This window comes from Numenius arquata, chromosome 3 (genome assembly GCF_964106895.1).
Source record: "Numenius arquata chromosome 3, bNumArq3.hap1.1, whole genome shotgun sequence".
NCBI lineage: Eukaryota > Metazoa > Chordata > Aves > Charadriiformes > Scolopacidae > Numenius > Numenius arquata.
In genome coordinates this window covers 11,384,813-11,399,780 of record NC_133578.1, presented here as the reverse complement: position 1 = coordinate 11,399,780, position 14,968 = coordinate 11,384,813, and the positions used below count along the sequence as shown (strand labels likewise).

General features: G+C 46.5%; 1 protein-coding gene across 2 annotated transcripts in view; it reads right to left on the bottom strand.

Annotated features, from left to right (window-relative positions):
* Nucleotides 1–3,309: 3,309 nt before the first annotated feature.
* SLC12A8 (solute carrier family 12 member 8) overlaps nucleotides 3,310–14,968 on the bottom strand; it is a 52,858-nt gene continuing 41,199 nt past the window's right edge. The window contains exons 9-14 of one of the 2 annotated variants that reach the window (XM_074145344.1): nucleotides 13,523–14,198; nucleotides 11,563–11,660; nucleotides 10,541–10,543; nucleotides 9,081–9,198; nucleotides 6,798–6,858; nucleotides 4,542–4,707 (exon numbers count right to left, since the gene is read on the bottom strand). In XM_074145344.1, the coding sequence (XP_074001445.1) occupies nucleotides 4,542–4,707; nucleotides 6,798–6,858; nucleotides 9,081–9,198; nucleotides 10,541–10,543; nucleotides 11,563–11,660; nucleotides 13,523–14,198 (1,122 nt within the window). Of the gene's footprint in view, nucleotides 4,708–6,797; nucleotides 6,859–9,080; nucleotides 9,199–10,540; nucleotides 10,544–11,562; nucleotides 11,661–13,522; nucleotides 14,199–14,968 lie in introns of both variants that reach the window. The other variant, XM_074145345.1, reaches the window with a different exon arrangement.

The following is a 14,968-nucleotide window of genomic DNA, read 5'->3' as shown; positions in this document are numbered from 1 at the left end:
AAAGTTACAGGGGCACTCTTTGCCCGCTGCGTTTCTAGGAGTGTGCCCGTGCTTCCATTCACTCTCACACGAGGGGTGCAAATCCCAGGTATTGGGAGGGGAGTGCATGAAAATCACATGAAAAAAAGTCACGAGCAGAAGGCAGAAAGGGAAGGAGCCTCTCTTGTGCCGTACAGACTTTAAAGCTATTTATTTCTAGCCTGCAGTTTGCTGCTAGAGCCTCTCGTCCGTAGCTTTTACGGCTGTTACCGTTGAGGTCTCACCTCATCTCAGGTTTAAGTGATGCTGTGCCAAATCTGGCTCTCACATCACTGTGAAGTCAGGAATATAAGCAAGTCCATTATATACTCCATTTATATGAAGTTACCAAATGTATAGGTTGTCAACAAATTTTTCTCTCTTTTATCCCAGTAACTGCCTTTTCTAAAATTCACCAGGCAAGGGCAATAATTCAAATAACCTCGGTTTCCCACTAGTCTAAATGTTAATCCTAGGCTGGCTCCTGGGGTTCAGCAAACCTCTTCCAGCCTTGCAGGTGTAAGTATGATGCTGCTTAAGAATCTCTGTCTGTCTGAACCCGAGGTACATGGGCGAGAGCATACCAGCTCCTGGGGCACAGAGAGCCCCTCGTGCCTAAATTCGGCCGTGCACAGAAGCATAATTTCATAATTTGTCATCATTCTTTGCTACTTCAACACTGCGGTCATGACTATCTGCTATGAATAAGTGACCGTGGCCAGCATGTGATTTTTTTGGCCGCTGTACACAATAAAGACCAACCAAGGAAACTCAAAGATGATCAAGAGAGAGCCATGAGGGCAGGAAAAAAAAGATGAATTTAAGCTAAACTATGGATTTAAGAAGCTTGGTTCTCCCTGTGCAGACTCCTAACGGGACACACAGGCAGATCCAGGGGGAATTATGACAATTTATACCAACTGAGGAGCTGTCTCTTAATGCCAGTATCACAATACAACATCACTTCTCTCCTGCCCATTTTTAGTCTTGGCTATTTGTGATCTAAGTTTTTTGAAGAAGAAGATCCTGATTTCCGGACCTTTTTAGTGTTGTGGGATCAACAAACACAGCATGAGCTTCCAGGCAATACTGCAAGACAAGTCATAAAATATTTATCCTCCACTGTCTTCTGTGCTTGTATGCTCTGCAAAGGAAGCCGTCAAAACCAGAGCCACCAGTTTACAGTTGGAGTCTTCAAAAAGAAACAAAACCAGAGCTTTTATATCCACATCTCTCTCGAAAGCAAATCTTCTCACACCCTGACCCATTGCAAAACATGCTCATTTCTTACATAATAATTTAATTTAAAAAATCAAATTTCCAACTGAAAGGAAAGTAATTGCAGATCATAACAAACCTTCCATGGTTTAGAAGGTACAAGGGCCTTTTCATAATGGCATTAACCAAGCTGCAACCTATATGGGACATATGATGCTCAGACCTGGGTCCCAAACCAACCTTCAGGGAACCTGAAGCTTCATGAAAGCTGCAGCATCCATCTGGAGTCACAGCCTGGCTCCTGGGGGTATGAAAGCAGCACGTTCCCACTCACAGCAGCATTAACCCATTAACCACTAAATGTGAAGCTGATAAATTCCTACCCCTAATTTCACCTTTTTTTTTTTTTTTTTCCTCAGAGTGCTACTGAAACTACAGACATTTTTGACACGACACCCCAATCTTTGGCAATGCAACTGCTTGCTCTTTCTCGCTGGAAAAGCGTTGATGTGCAAAGTCCCTCCACTCTTACCATTCACTAAGCGAAAGCTAACACTCTGGGAAAGATCAGCATGTCCCTTTTCAAGCATGAAACAGGACAGTTGCTCTACCCATAACCTGTAACAGCAGCAAGGAAACCAGCCCTATGCGATGCCTTACTCCCTTGCAGATAGGAGGGGAGGAAAGAACCAGGTGCCTGTACTTACCAGGTGGTGAAGGGAGGGAGCTGGTTCCTGCTGAGGTGGTGGTGCCAGTGGGGGAGATGGAAAAGTTTCTCCAGCAGCAGCACGTGGAGCCCAAAACCCAGAAACCACCTGCACAATGTGCTCTGCAGAGCATCTCCTCCGCTGCCAGGTCCCGGTGGCAGCTATTGCCATCCAGCGCTCGTGCCAGCCCTGCCACTGCCTTTTTCCAGAAATACTGAGCCAGGACCCATCCTCGCACCCTAGAGCCCTCTGGACAGCCTCTCACCAGGCTCCTGCGCAGCGCGGTGCCTTCCTCCAGCAGCCGGCCGAGGCTTCACCAGCGGGTGAACACAACCAAAATTGTTCCAAAGGACGTCCGGATGCAAAGGGAGCTGGAGCTAACGGGGCAGGACAGTGGTGGCAGGGGAAGGGGACGGCTGCTACAGACTCACTCGGCTGAAAGCAAACTGTGGGGCACCTTCCCAATACGGCCAAGGGACCCTCCCCATCCTCCCTCTCTGGATCTCCTGGCTGCTGCCATATTTTAAGAAGGGAACTAAATTGTTTAGGAGCTGACAAAGAAGTTAACCCAGGACCTTCTGCCCATTAATCGCTTCATGATGTGCTCTGGGGTTTTCTTTTGTTCAAGCTACAGAGAAACACAGGGCTGGGCAATGCTGGTCTCGGGAGGGAAGGCACCCCACAATATTTTGATGCAACAGGACTTTATGAAATACAAGATTTTACAGTAACAGCATTGTGGTTGCGTATCAAGCTCTAACAGGGGATAACACAGCACCATGCGCCTTGCCAGTGGTGGATCAACACCAAGGTGTGTTTGATGTTTGCACAACAGCAGTAGCTGCCGAACGTCAAGGATGCTACAAGCCCAGGAAGGGCTCTCTGGAGCCACTGGTCACAGGGAACCCAGGGGAAGCTTCAGCATGGAGCCACATCCTCACAACAGATCCAGACTCTTTGGAAACCAAAGGCAAAAAGCAATGAAAGGAAGGAACCCTGGAAAGAGCATTTCCAACACAGAACAACTGGCTTGAGGTGGCTCAGAGCTGGCCACAAAAGCGTAACTTCCCTCTTGCCTCTACTGAGATAATTAAGGTTAAAAACACTTAGTAGAAGACCTGCGACCTTGGAAAATTAATATCCTTTCTGCAGTGTACCGGGACTGCTCTTTTCTTCATCGCAGTAGAAAGCCTCCTTTGCTTCCCTCTGTAAGAAAACTGGAAGAGCCAAAGCTGCAGCTGGTCAGACCATGAGATGGGACAGGGAGTCCCTCCATGGTTTATAATGCCAGGGCACTGGGTGCCAGCAGGCAGAATGGTGCTCAAAGGCATGGAGCGCACCCATACAAGCATGGAGAGGAGTTCCTGGTGTCTCAAGATTTTATTGCACAGAAGGAGAAATAAATAATCTACAGGCTGAAATGTTCAGAGATGAAAGGAAGTGAAAGGCAGTGATTTCCCCCTCCTTTTAGCATCAGAACAGTTTGTGCTGCTGGGGCTTGCCCCAACCCCAAGCCCTCCTTCACACCTCCCTGGGTCTCTGCCAGGACCACTGCCTGCAGGCAGGACAGTGCTCAGTGGAGGGGTTTTTCCTGGGGAGCAGAAGCAATGGTGACAGGGGCATCCATGCAAGACCTCACCCCACCGCCACTGCCCACCAACCCTAAGGTCTGCACGGGAAATCCTGCAGCATCCCCTGCTGAACCTCCTGCATCCCAAATCGTGGCAGCAGGAGTAACGGCTCCTTCTGGGAGCTCACCATGGGATGGGCTTAAAGCAAAATTAGAAAAGATGAGGCTAAACATATTTTGTTAAGGCACTTCTGAATCATCTGTCCCCTTCAGCCAGGAGACGCTCTATTTGGACCCAGCTATGTTGTCAGGACCCAGATGTTATGTCAGAAAGGATGTGGGAAATCACTATGAACAGCTTCTAAGACATCATTTCACAGTTTTACAGTAGAGGTCATTATACCGCATTAAAATGTGCAATTTCAGTTGTGAATATATTTCATAATCTTCTTGCACTTGCCACTGATTCTGGCCTATTGTCTAATGCCTTAAAGTACTTTCTAAGACCTTGGAAATTGAAATGCTGAGGTAGAAAATTACTGTATTACAAGCAGGCAAATTCATGCCGAGAGGAGAAGTGAATTGACCTGGAAGGTCGCATCCATCCGTGGCACAGCTGGGAGCCGGGCACTGGCTTCTGCTGCCGAGGTCACCGCTCCCAAGCACAAAGCATCCCTAGTCACCCAGAGGATGTTTGAAATGAGGTGTTATAAGCAGTGATGGTCTTTAGAGCTCAATAGTGCTTATAATTGAATTCTTTAAAAGGATTATACTGTCCTCAGTAACTCATCACTTCCCTGGACTGGCCCTTTCGTTTGCATTTTTTCCCCCATTTTGGGTAAGATTTGAAACCCAGCAATATTGTAGTTTGCATAAACAAACAAGCCTCGAATAGATAAATAACTATTCACATCCTTTTCATATATATTCAAGTATTTCACAAGGCACCATGGCAGCCATTAACATTTCTAAATGCTTTTTGAAGTCATGGCTTGATTATTATTTTTTTTTGTGTGTGTGTGTGTCCTTTACTGGAATTGATTCCCAAACTCCTCTCTGCTGATAAGCGAGGACTGGTGATAGCGGTCCCGCGAGGCGAAGTCTGCGTTCTCCTCGGTGAGCTGCGTGGTCTCCATGCCAACTGTTGCAAAGGACGGTGTCACCACGATCTGCTCCTTGGGAGATGGCCTTCTCCTGCAAACAGAGAAGCAGAGGCACCTGCATCCCCCCTTGCTTGCCATTCATTAGCGGCTGCACAAACAAAATCAGCTGAACCGCTGCTGTGAAGAGGCTAAATCCTCCTCGTCGCCCTTGGGATGCATAAAGCTAATCTGAAAATATTTTTCCTAGAAGGCAGACAAAAAATATACTCCCTTCCTCCAGCACACACTGGAAAACATACATTTTCTTAACAAATACGTTTCCTCTTTGGACACTGGCTACGGCAAACGCTTTCGACACCGTGCAGGAAAAGGAGCTTAAACCATTTCTAATGAAAAATACCTTTCTTATAGTTTCCTAAACTTTAGTGTACATTTCAATTATTTTTGTAACTCTTTTAAATGAAAAAGGAGATACTCCTGCAATCTCTTTATCCCAGAGGCTGATTTTAAGAAAACCTTATTGCACATCTGCAAATCAAAAGAGCAAGAGCTTATAGCACCGACTCAGACCTCATTCAGCACCAAAGAGCCTTAGAGGTGTCAAGGATCCTTGGTTGCCTCCAGCTCTCTTGCACTCTAATGGGATTTCTTCTTTCTCTCCAACTCATTAAAATGTCTTGCCTGGATTTCAAGAAAACAAAGCTTAGGAAAATACAGCAAGTGACTTCAATGCAATTTCTCACAGATGAGCAAAGGTGGGCTTCAAAATGACCTCCCTATCCCCCAAGCAGAGCCAGAATTGTCTTTGTGCCAGTATAAGCAGGACCCCTGGTACTAGCATAAGGCGACCAAGCCAGCTGGCTGACCCAGAGACTGCACTTTTTGAGCAGAGAGAAACAGGATCTGTCTCTACCTTAGGCAGTCATCAGCTCTCCACTCAGCCCTCCTCAGCAAGGTCTTTGCTCGCTGATTCCACTGATCAAAGCACTAAGGATGGGGCCGGTCTGGAGAAAATCCCCATGAGACAACGACACTTCTACCCACAAGAAGTGAAGCTGCCTCTCCAGGGGGATAGCTTCTCCTTTCCACACATGGTAACTCTCCATGAAGCCTCACATCTCAACCAGCCTCCCGTGGGCAGGAGACAGGGCTGAGATGCACCAAGGGACAACAGGGAGGAAAATCGTGCTCTATCAACACTGCATCAAGCTAAGAAAGGTCCCATCACCCCCACCTTCTCTCCCAAGCCACCTTTGCTACCGAAGACACGTGGCCGTGTTAAGGGGACTGCAGGCAGAGGCAGGAGCTGGCAAGATAGGCACGGGTGTGTGCCAATGTGCTTAAATGCCTGGACTTTCATTTAGTTTAAAAGGAGCCACCAAATTTGCCCACATAACGCAAGGCAGCTCGTGCTGTGCAGTCCCTACTACGGTGTTCACTCACCGCAACAAAAAAAAGCAACCCAACAGATTGAAAATCTCAAAACCCCACTGCATTGTACAGCAGCAGAGATGGTCACTACCCTCTGTGAGAAACCCAAAAGTGATGGAATTAATAATTAATAGGATCAAAACAGATTAACAAAACTAGTTAATAACCAACCAAACAAAACCCTTAAGCTCTTGGGAAGGAAAACCCCAAAACTTTGCTACTGCAGTCCCATGCAAATTCAATACTGAATGGTTCCTTCACTGAAGACCTTGTTTATTGTATTTGCCCTGCAGTTATCATGGCTCCCCCCCAGATTTCCTCTCTGAAACTCAAGTACAGCTGCTGTGTGTGCCTGTTCCACCACTACCATAGTAATTCCCTTTCAATGGATGGTAGGTGAAAGAGATGGAGTCTCCTGTTCCTCATTTTCTACCAGATTTTCCAGTTCAACCTGAGCCACGCGAGGTTAAGCACAGACCTTTGGGGTAAGATGAAGCTTCAGGCACCAAGATATGGTTATCAGCTGATGTGTCCACATATAAGACTCCAGCTGTCCCACTTACATGGCCAGCCATATGCCAAGCTAATGGGAGCAAGCAGTTATTTTTACCATTAAGAATAACTCTGAGTATGCAAGAAGTATGCCCAAGGTAATAAGCAGGTCAACTCTGCCACTCCTCGCTGTACACATTAGTGGATCACAGGAACAACGAGCATCACCTTGGTCACTGCCACGTGACTGGTACCAACCTGCACGAGGTGATCAAAACCGACTTAATCCAGCCGAAGAAACTGAAATTCGCTGCTGCTCCTACAGAAAAAAGGCATCAAAAGTCAGAATGCTGCTAATTCTCTCCTAATAGCATTATGCCATTGAACTTTTGCATAAAATCTCAAACCAGCAGGCCTGTTATTAGCCTTCAGTACACAAAGATTCCGCGATGGTAAGAGCACTCCTGCAGTCTTCCCACGTACTGCAGCTTTTAAACGATTGTCAAGAAACTTAACCCAAATTTCCCATGGAGAACAGCTATCCTTTCCCAGACTGACAGCCTGTGAAAACCCCAGTAAAGCTGTGAGCAGAGCACAGACACCCTCAGCCATACCTTTTCCTCCCTGGACCGCAAAGCTCATTCCCACTGCAGGGATGGAGAGACAGCAGGAGCCATTCAACTGACCTCAACTAGGGTGGCTGTGGTGTCACCCTTCATTCCCTCCTTCCTCGCCCCATGGAGAGCTGGCTTGGCTTATTACACCAACACTAAGTTTTTGTGATTTCTCTGTAGAGTTAGTTTCCTGCACTGGGTCACTGCAGGGGCAGGGAAGTGCCAGTGGCAGCAAAAGCAGCAGAAGTTTGCGGTGAGGGACAGAGAGAAGAACAGCGATCCGGCAGCGTCTGCTGGGTTTGGCTTAGGCTGATGGGGAGTAAGAGGAGGGAGTAAGGAGATGTCGAAATCCCAGAGCACTTCCGCTCCCAAGGTCTTCATCTAGTCCTTAATCCAGAGCATCTCTCAAGCTAATATCTCCCAACCTTTCTAGACAGAAGGGTTGTTCAGTCTTTTGGGGAACAAACTCACAGCTCATTGGATGCCATATGACCACAAAATAACGTTCCCTCACAGCCAAATAAAAACTGGGCTGAACTTTGAGCATTTATTTCTAATGTTTTCTTTACCATGCATTGTTTTACTGTATGCGTGGGGATGCACATGCAAAAGAAACTAAGAAAAAAAATTTCTTATCACACTGCTATTTGTCAGAACACCTTCCAAAACCCTCTACACACTGAGAAATTCTTTTTGAAGTAATTTTTGGCAAATATTTCGAAAGCAGATAACAGAGATATAATATAGCAAATATACAAAGAAAACTCAAAAGCCTGAAAACATTGTGTTTTCTTTACTCCATTGGGGCTGTAAAAAACTTTGTTAAAACTTAGATGTATTTCAAAAGACACAAATTAGCAAGTACTATCCACCACCTCAGCTCTTTCTACTATCCCATGCAGATAAATAGAAAAGAAGTCAGAGTAGAAAGAGGAGCACTGGTGAGCGATGCTGTGATGGTTACCAAGTGACAACTATTTTTTGGTTTCTCATCATCTGGGTTTCTGAAACCCAGTATCCACTTACCTACTGTCTAATAATCTTTCACTTAAATAAACACAAGTAGCTATTTCTGCATTGCTTAGAAGACCTAAGAACTCAAGGTCTTTTGACTGTTCTCATCTGGGACAAAAAACTGCACATCCACGTGTGCAGGTACTTACGTATGCATACACCTATATATGTATAAATGCACCTACCTATGTATGTAATGCATAAGTACGTGAGTATGTGCACACCATGTGTGTACCACCCTCTCCCTTCAGAGACACAGACCCCTGCAAACCCCTCCCGCCGCCATCCCAAGGAGCCGCAGGCTCTCATGAGCTGCCTTCTGAATGCGCTTCACTGTTTAATTCTGAACTTGTTTAAGCCGATCACATGCGCAGACCTTTCTAATGCCCTCTGCCTAAGAGTATTTTCCCAGATTATGTCCCCCAACATATTCAACCTGTTTAGTTCTGGAATCAAAAGGCTCTCTTGTTCTACAGTTATGAATGCTGAGATTTAATGAGATATTCGTCATAATTCCCATTTTCATTAAAGTTTTCTCAGGTGGGTTTAGGTTGATTAATTAAGTTTATTAAAATGTATTTACGGCAGATTTTTCTCATTGCTGTGATACATTTACAATCTGCCATCCCTGTTAAGTCTTAGTATTAGTATCTGGTTTTGCCATTTAAAGTACAATATATTAAAGCAATAAGCACAATGTTCAAACTATCAGACTCATGCTCGTTGCAGTTGGAATCCAATATAACACCAAAGACCCAGAGAGAAAATGTATTTAAACTAGCAAAGAAATAAAACCTCATCATTCACTGTGTCACCTGCATATTAAACACAAGAGTCTCAATCCCTAATTAAGTTAAATTAAAGCTTAATGAATTTTTAAGCAGATTTAATAATACAGAAAAAAAATACTCACCAAGGGGGAGTCCTGGGCTCGCTTGGCCAATGTAGAAATACAGAATAACTGCTGCACCCAGGCTGACAAGGGTGTAGATCCACTGAATGACAAACATTATGATGAGGGACACGATCGCCTGTTGGAAAGACATGGTTTGGGGTTACCCCAGAGTCCATAAGATAACACGTTGGTGACAATCTGATAGTCCTTTTCCTGCAAAGCCCAGAGCATGAGTTGCAAATCTACAGAAACTCTTCAGTAACTGAGGCAGTGCTGGGGCTTTCAAGTTTTTCCAAGAGCAGCAGTAAGTACTCTTTTTTTTTTTTTTTTAATCAGAAATGCTGCAACTTGGTTCAAAACACGTGCAAAACCAGTGCTTTGATGGCATCTCAGCACCTTTGTCTTTCTCAGAGTCTTCTTGGGAGCATTGTGTAAGAGACACATGCAGCCAGGACCCAACGATGCAGCCACTCGGCTTTATCCTGATGAGTGTTTCCTTTTAGGTGTCTCCTTCCTAACAATGTCCCAGGATGGGGACACAACAGAGGCTCTCCTTGCCCAAGACCTGCTGCACAGCCTGGATCCTACCTGTGGGAGGAATGATGCCAGCTGCAACCAGGTGGCTGGATAGGTGCTCCTGGGCATCAATGGCTGAGGCCGGTGGGGCAGCAGGACCCTAGGGGAGCCACATCATCTCCTGCCTGAAAAACGCTCCACGGTGCACAGCTTTTGGCCATACATGGAACACTTCCATCCAGTGTTATCTGGAAAAACTTGGGTATGGAATGGCTGAGGTTTCGTAGTAATGAGGTTCCCATGTTAGAGGCAGCCTTGTTTGGTCTCACCATTAAAAGGAAGGACAGAACAGGTTTACAGTGTCATGTCCAGCAGCATGGAGGTAGCTTTCAGCAAGCTACCTTGAGTCCTAGAGGCAGCATGGGCCTCAGGTCTCTGCTCGGGCTACTCCAAGAGGAGCATCCAGAGGGTCACCAGCTCAGGAGGTAGATTTGGCTCAAGGGGCATATGAATGAGGGCAGAGGTAGCATCTTCATGGATCGGGTTAGGAACAGCAAGGGACAGCATGCAAATAAAGAGCTAAATGAGTCCAGAGTAACACGAATGGTGAAACTGGGTGGGAGAGGGCAGAGGCAAAAGGAGTCACGATGAACAGATGCATCCGATTTTTGCTTTTGTGATTTTATTTTGCATTGTTGATCCCTTCTCAGCTTTGCTGCAAACTCATAGAATCATAGAATGCTTAAGAGTTGGAAGGGACCTTAAAGATCATCGAGTTCCAACCTCCCTGCCATGGGCAGGGACACCTCCACTAGATCAGGTTGCTCAAAGCCCCATCCAGCCTGGCCTTGAACACCTCCAGGGATGGGGCATCCACAACTTCCCTGGGCAACCTGTTCCAGTGCAGGAAGTTCCAGGAGTTCCAACTCCTCCCAAGTCTGACCATTGACAGGAAACCAAACCTGCTTTAATGAACACGTCAGTCATCTCTGTAAGCAAATTCCCCCAGGAAGGCAGAGAACTGACAGCTTCGTGACGACATGTGCTTGGGAGCCACGTTAGTTGCTGAGCCCGGAGACAGTATCAGCCCGCAACCTCCTAAAGATGCCATCACTATAGAGGAGCCTCCAGCATCCATCCCACCCCTGGCACCGCAATCCGGCAGGACTCCTCACCAGGAGCTGGCTGCTGCAGCAGTGAATTTGAAAAGCAGGTGTCAAACTTCACCTGAGGATTAAACTAAAAGGGTTCGGTGTGTTGTTTGAGCGGGTTTGTTACATTTTACATGCAAGTCTGAAACCCCTACTCATGCAGCAAAGCCATATGGTTCATTCATTATGCATATCTGACCCTTTCCCTGTCACCTGCCCATTAATCCATCTTCCCAAGATGATTTTAAATGTCTTAAATTCCTCAGCGGCTTGAGACAGAAGCTATTTAAAAGTTATTTATTCTTTAAAGTAATGTGCTGGAGGAATACTCCGCTTTCCTCCCTCAAAATTGTTGAATTTTACAACTGGTCTGCTGGTATCAGGAGGTCAGCGCTAATGAAACCCACCCCGAGCTCGCAGAAACCGTCTCATAAATAAAAGCAATACAGCTTTGAAGCTGATGTCTCACTCCACCTCACGGCAAGAAAAAGCAGGCTGGCACACAGTGAAAAGAGGGACACTGTTTTTTTTCCCCAGCCAGTCATGCATCTCTAAAGTCCTCAGATGCCAGGCTTTGAATCTGTAACTTTTTGGTTTGGGTTGGGTGTTTTTTGCTGTTGTTGTTGTCTGAAATAATATGTCACCTGGCTTTCTCTGAATTTGAACTGCTGGATGCACAGAACCTTGAGTACTTAAATTTAGGTGACCTGAAACAGTAGAAACAAAAGCAATTTTGAAGTACTGGAGTGTAATTTACACTGCAGTAAGTGATGAATTGCCATCTATTTTCTACAATCGCAAACTAGTGCCAAAAATAAAAGAAAATTACTTACACCAGCAAAGGAAACCCAGTGGTTGCAGAATTTGGAGTAGAAGGATTCTGGTATTTGCTGAATTCCCAGCTCTGGATTTTGTTGCTTTATAGATGATTCTAAAGAAAAAAGTGAGGAAAAAAAAAAAAAAAAAGAGACATTAGAAAGGTGCTAAAGTGTTCAGTTTTTTTCTTCCTACATTACATTAATGGAGCAGGGTCGAGTTTGAGGCCTGCAACCAGTGGTGTCCCCCAGGGGTCAATACTTGGTCCAGTTTTGTTCAACATATTTATCAATGACCTGGACGAGGGGACAGAGTGTATCCTCAGCAAGTTCGCTGATGATACCAAACTGGGAGGACTGGCTGACAGTCCAGAGGACTGTGCTGCCATCCAGCGTGACCTGGACAGGCTGGAGAGCTGGGCAGAGAGGAACCTAATGAGGTTCAATAAAGGCAAGTGTGGGGTCCTGCACCTGGGGAGGAAGAATGTCAGATACCAATATAGGTTAGGGATGGACCTGCTGGAAAGCACTGGTGAGGAAAAGGATCTGGGGGTCCGGGTGGATAGTAAACTATCCATGAGCCAGCAATGTGCCCTTGTCGCCAAGAGGGCCAATGGGATCCTGGGCTGCATAGGGAAGAGCGTGGCCAGTAGGTTGAGGGAAGTCATTCTCCCCCTCTACTCTGCACTGGTGAGGCCACAACTGGAATACTGCATCCAGTTCTGGGCTCCCCAGTTCAAGAGAGACAGGGAACTACTGGAGAGAGTCCAGAGTAAGGCAACAAACATGATCAAGGGATTGGAGCATCTCCCTTATGAGGAAAGGCTGAGAGAGCTAGGACTCTTTAGCCTGGAGAAGAGAAGGCTGAAGGGAGACCTTATTAATGCTTATAAGTATCTAAAGGGGGAGGGAGGATGGAGCCGGACTCTTTTCAGTGGTTCCCAGTGACAGGATGAGGGGCAACGGGCACAAGCTGGAACAGAGGAATGGAACAGAGGAAGTTCCACTCAAATATGAGGAAGAACTTCTTTATGGTGAGGGTGACAGAGCACTGGAACAGGCTGCCCAGGGAGGTCGTGGAGTCCCCTTCTCTAGAGATTTTCAAGACCTGCCTGGATGCAGTCCTGAGTAACGTGCTCCAGGCAATCCTGCTTTGGCAGGGGAGTTGGACTAGATGATCTCTAGAGGTCCCTTCCAACTCTAACAATTCTGTGATTCCATGATTACCAAATTGCAGAAAACTAAAGCACAAATTCTAGCTGACAGCTTGGTATGGCAGAACTTAACCAAAACTTCTAAAATGAAAGCAAAAAGAAGGGCAAGGGAAAAAAAAAGTTGCCAACTCCAGTGCCGAGTCCATTTGAAGACCACATCTGCCTATCTCTGCTTCAGTTTCCCTATCGTGAAAGGAGAGAAATAAGGCTTTTCTCCACTGGAAGGGTTTACGAAGCTTAACTGCATAATGCTGATAAAACACGACAGCACTGAGATAACAAACTCCAAGCAAACACACGGTACCAAATACCCACATTGCCAACACAACAAATTCAGACTCTGAGCAGTGGATGTTGAATTACAGGCTCCACCTGTAGCATGGGGACCACTGCATCTTAGTAGCCTGAGCTTTAGATTCACATGGCTCCATCCCTCCTACCCTGCACCAGAGTGAAGTAAACCCCAAGATACACTCAAAACTTTTTTAATGTAAAGTGTTAAGGGTGCATGTGTAGAATAATGAGTATATAGCAAACAACCCTACACTAAATATAGTCCTGCCTGCTTTCCTGTCATTAATCTTCCATAGGAAATTGCATTGGAACTTCTCCTGTGATGCGTTGCAATGAACCCTACCCTCACCTGCAATAAATGATATTATTGCTATGAATCATTGAGTGACAGCCCCATATAATGCTAGTTTCACACCTTCCTCCAGGAAAGCACTGTGAGCACAGAGACGTCCACCTCCTACGGCCCTTACCTTCTCCTCTCTGGGTGGGGAGCGTGGGGGCCTCGCTGCAGAGCTGCTCCCCCTGCTCCAGCAGCCCGGGTGTCCGCTGAGCATCCACAGTGGGTGACGAGCACGGACCTGTGTCACACCGACAGCCCTGCTCAGCCAGGTCCTGCCGGCTCTCCTTGTGGGGCTCCGTGGTCTCATCCCAACTGTATTGAGCCAGGGGACCATCATGATGGAGATCCAAGAGAAAGCTGTCCTGCAATGTCTGCTTGGCTGGCTTCTTTGCCTTCTTTTGTTTGGCCTTTTGGGTTAAATTCTTGGCTCCTCCTTTTTCGCAAGTACCTGGCTCAGTACGAAATGGTTTGAAAAGCTGGTCCATGTCTTTTGTGAATTCTAGCAAGGTGCCATTTGATCTGCTTTGAATTACTCCATCTGCTGCATGGCTGGAGGGCTTGTTGAAAATTAAAGGCTGGGAAGAGTCAGCAGGCCTAGTGTTTCGCATCTGGGTCTCATCAGGTTTCTGCTGAACGTTGTAGCTCAAGGAGACCGAGAAATAGGAATAGTCTACAGCAATATATGTTAACATGAAGTTGATGGTGACTATGGGAGCAAGAACGTTCACTTGCCCAATGAAGACGAAAGCCATGGTGATGAGACTTGTTAAGCAAACTGCAGCCACTGGAGTCTTGTTGGGTCCTTTCTAGTTCATAAATAAAACAAATTTTCATTTAAATTAATAATCATGAGCCTCGCCATGAGGATTCACCATTTGCTCAGCTGCCACGGGTGGTTACCTGGGCTGTCAAGTACCCCCTTAGTCATGAAACACACACAGGCGTGCGCAAACAGAGGCTCACCAGCTTAATAAATTAAAGACCAGGCCAGAAGCCAAAAGCTGCTGAGCTCCCACCTCACCTCTGAGCCCTACTCAAGCTTTGTCTTTGGAAAGCTCATCCGCTCTCACTCCATATCTCTGCAGTAAAACAATGTCATTAAAGTAGCAATAAACCTTCAGAGAGATTTGTGGGGCTTATGGGAAGTCTGGCAATAAAACGCATTAATTAGAGTTAACTGTTCATCTCCAGTTTCTCCACAGGACTCTGCATCACTGCCTACCCAGAAGGCTCCCACTCGCTGCCGCTGGAAAGGCTTCGGCTGCCAGATACAGCCGGTGAAGCAGTATCTGCACAGAGCAGTGCCACCTTCACAGCAGCAGCTTCTGGCTCTGCCCTGACACCAGGCTGAGCTAAATCCATGGTTGGCTGAGCCTCTGCAATGGGGGTTTCCCTCCTTTCTTCCACCAAAGCCGCATCTGCCCAGCAGCAGGAGGGAAGCAGCAGAGAGGTCGGGAAGCTGAGGATGCTGGAGGGTGGGAGGCAGCCCCAGCGATGCCAGGAGAGCATCAGGAAGGCAGGCAGCCAGGAGAAACACCGATTGCTCCTCTCCTTTGAGGCGGGGGGAAGGCAGGAA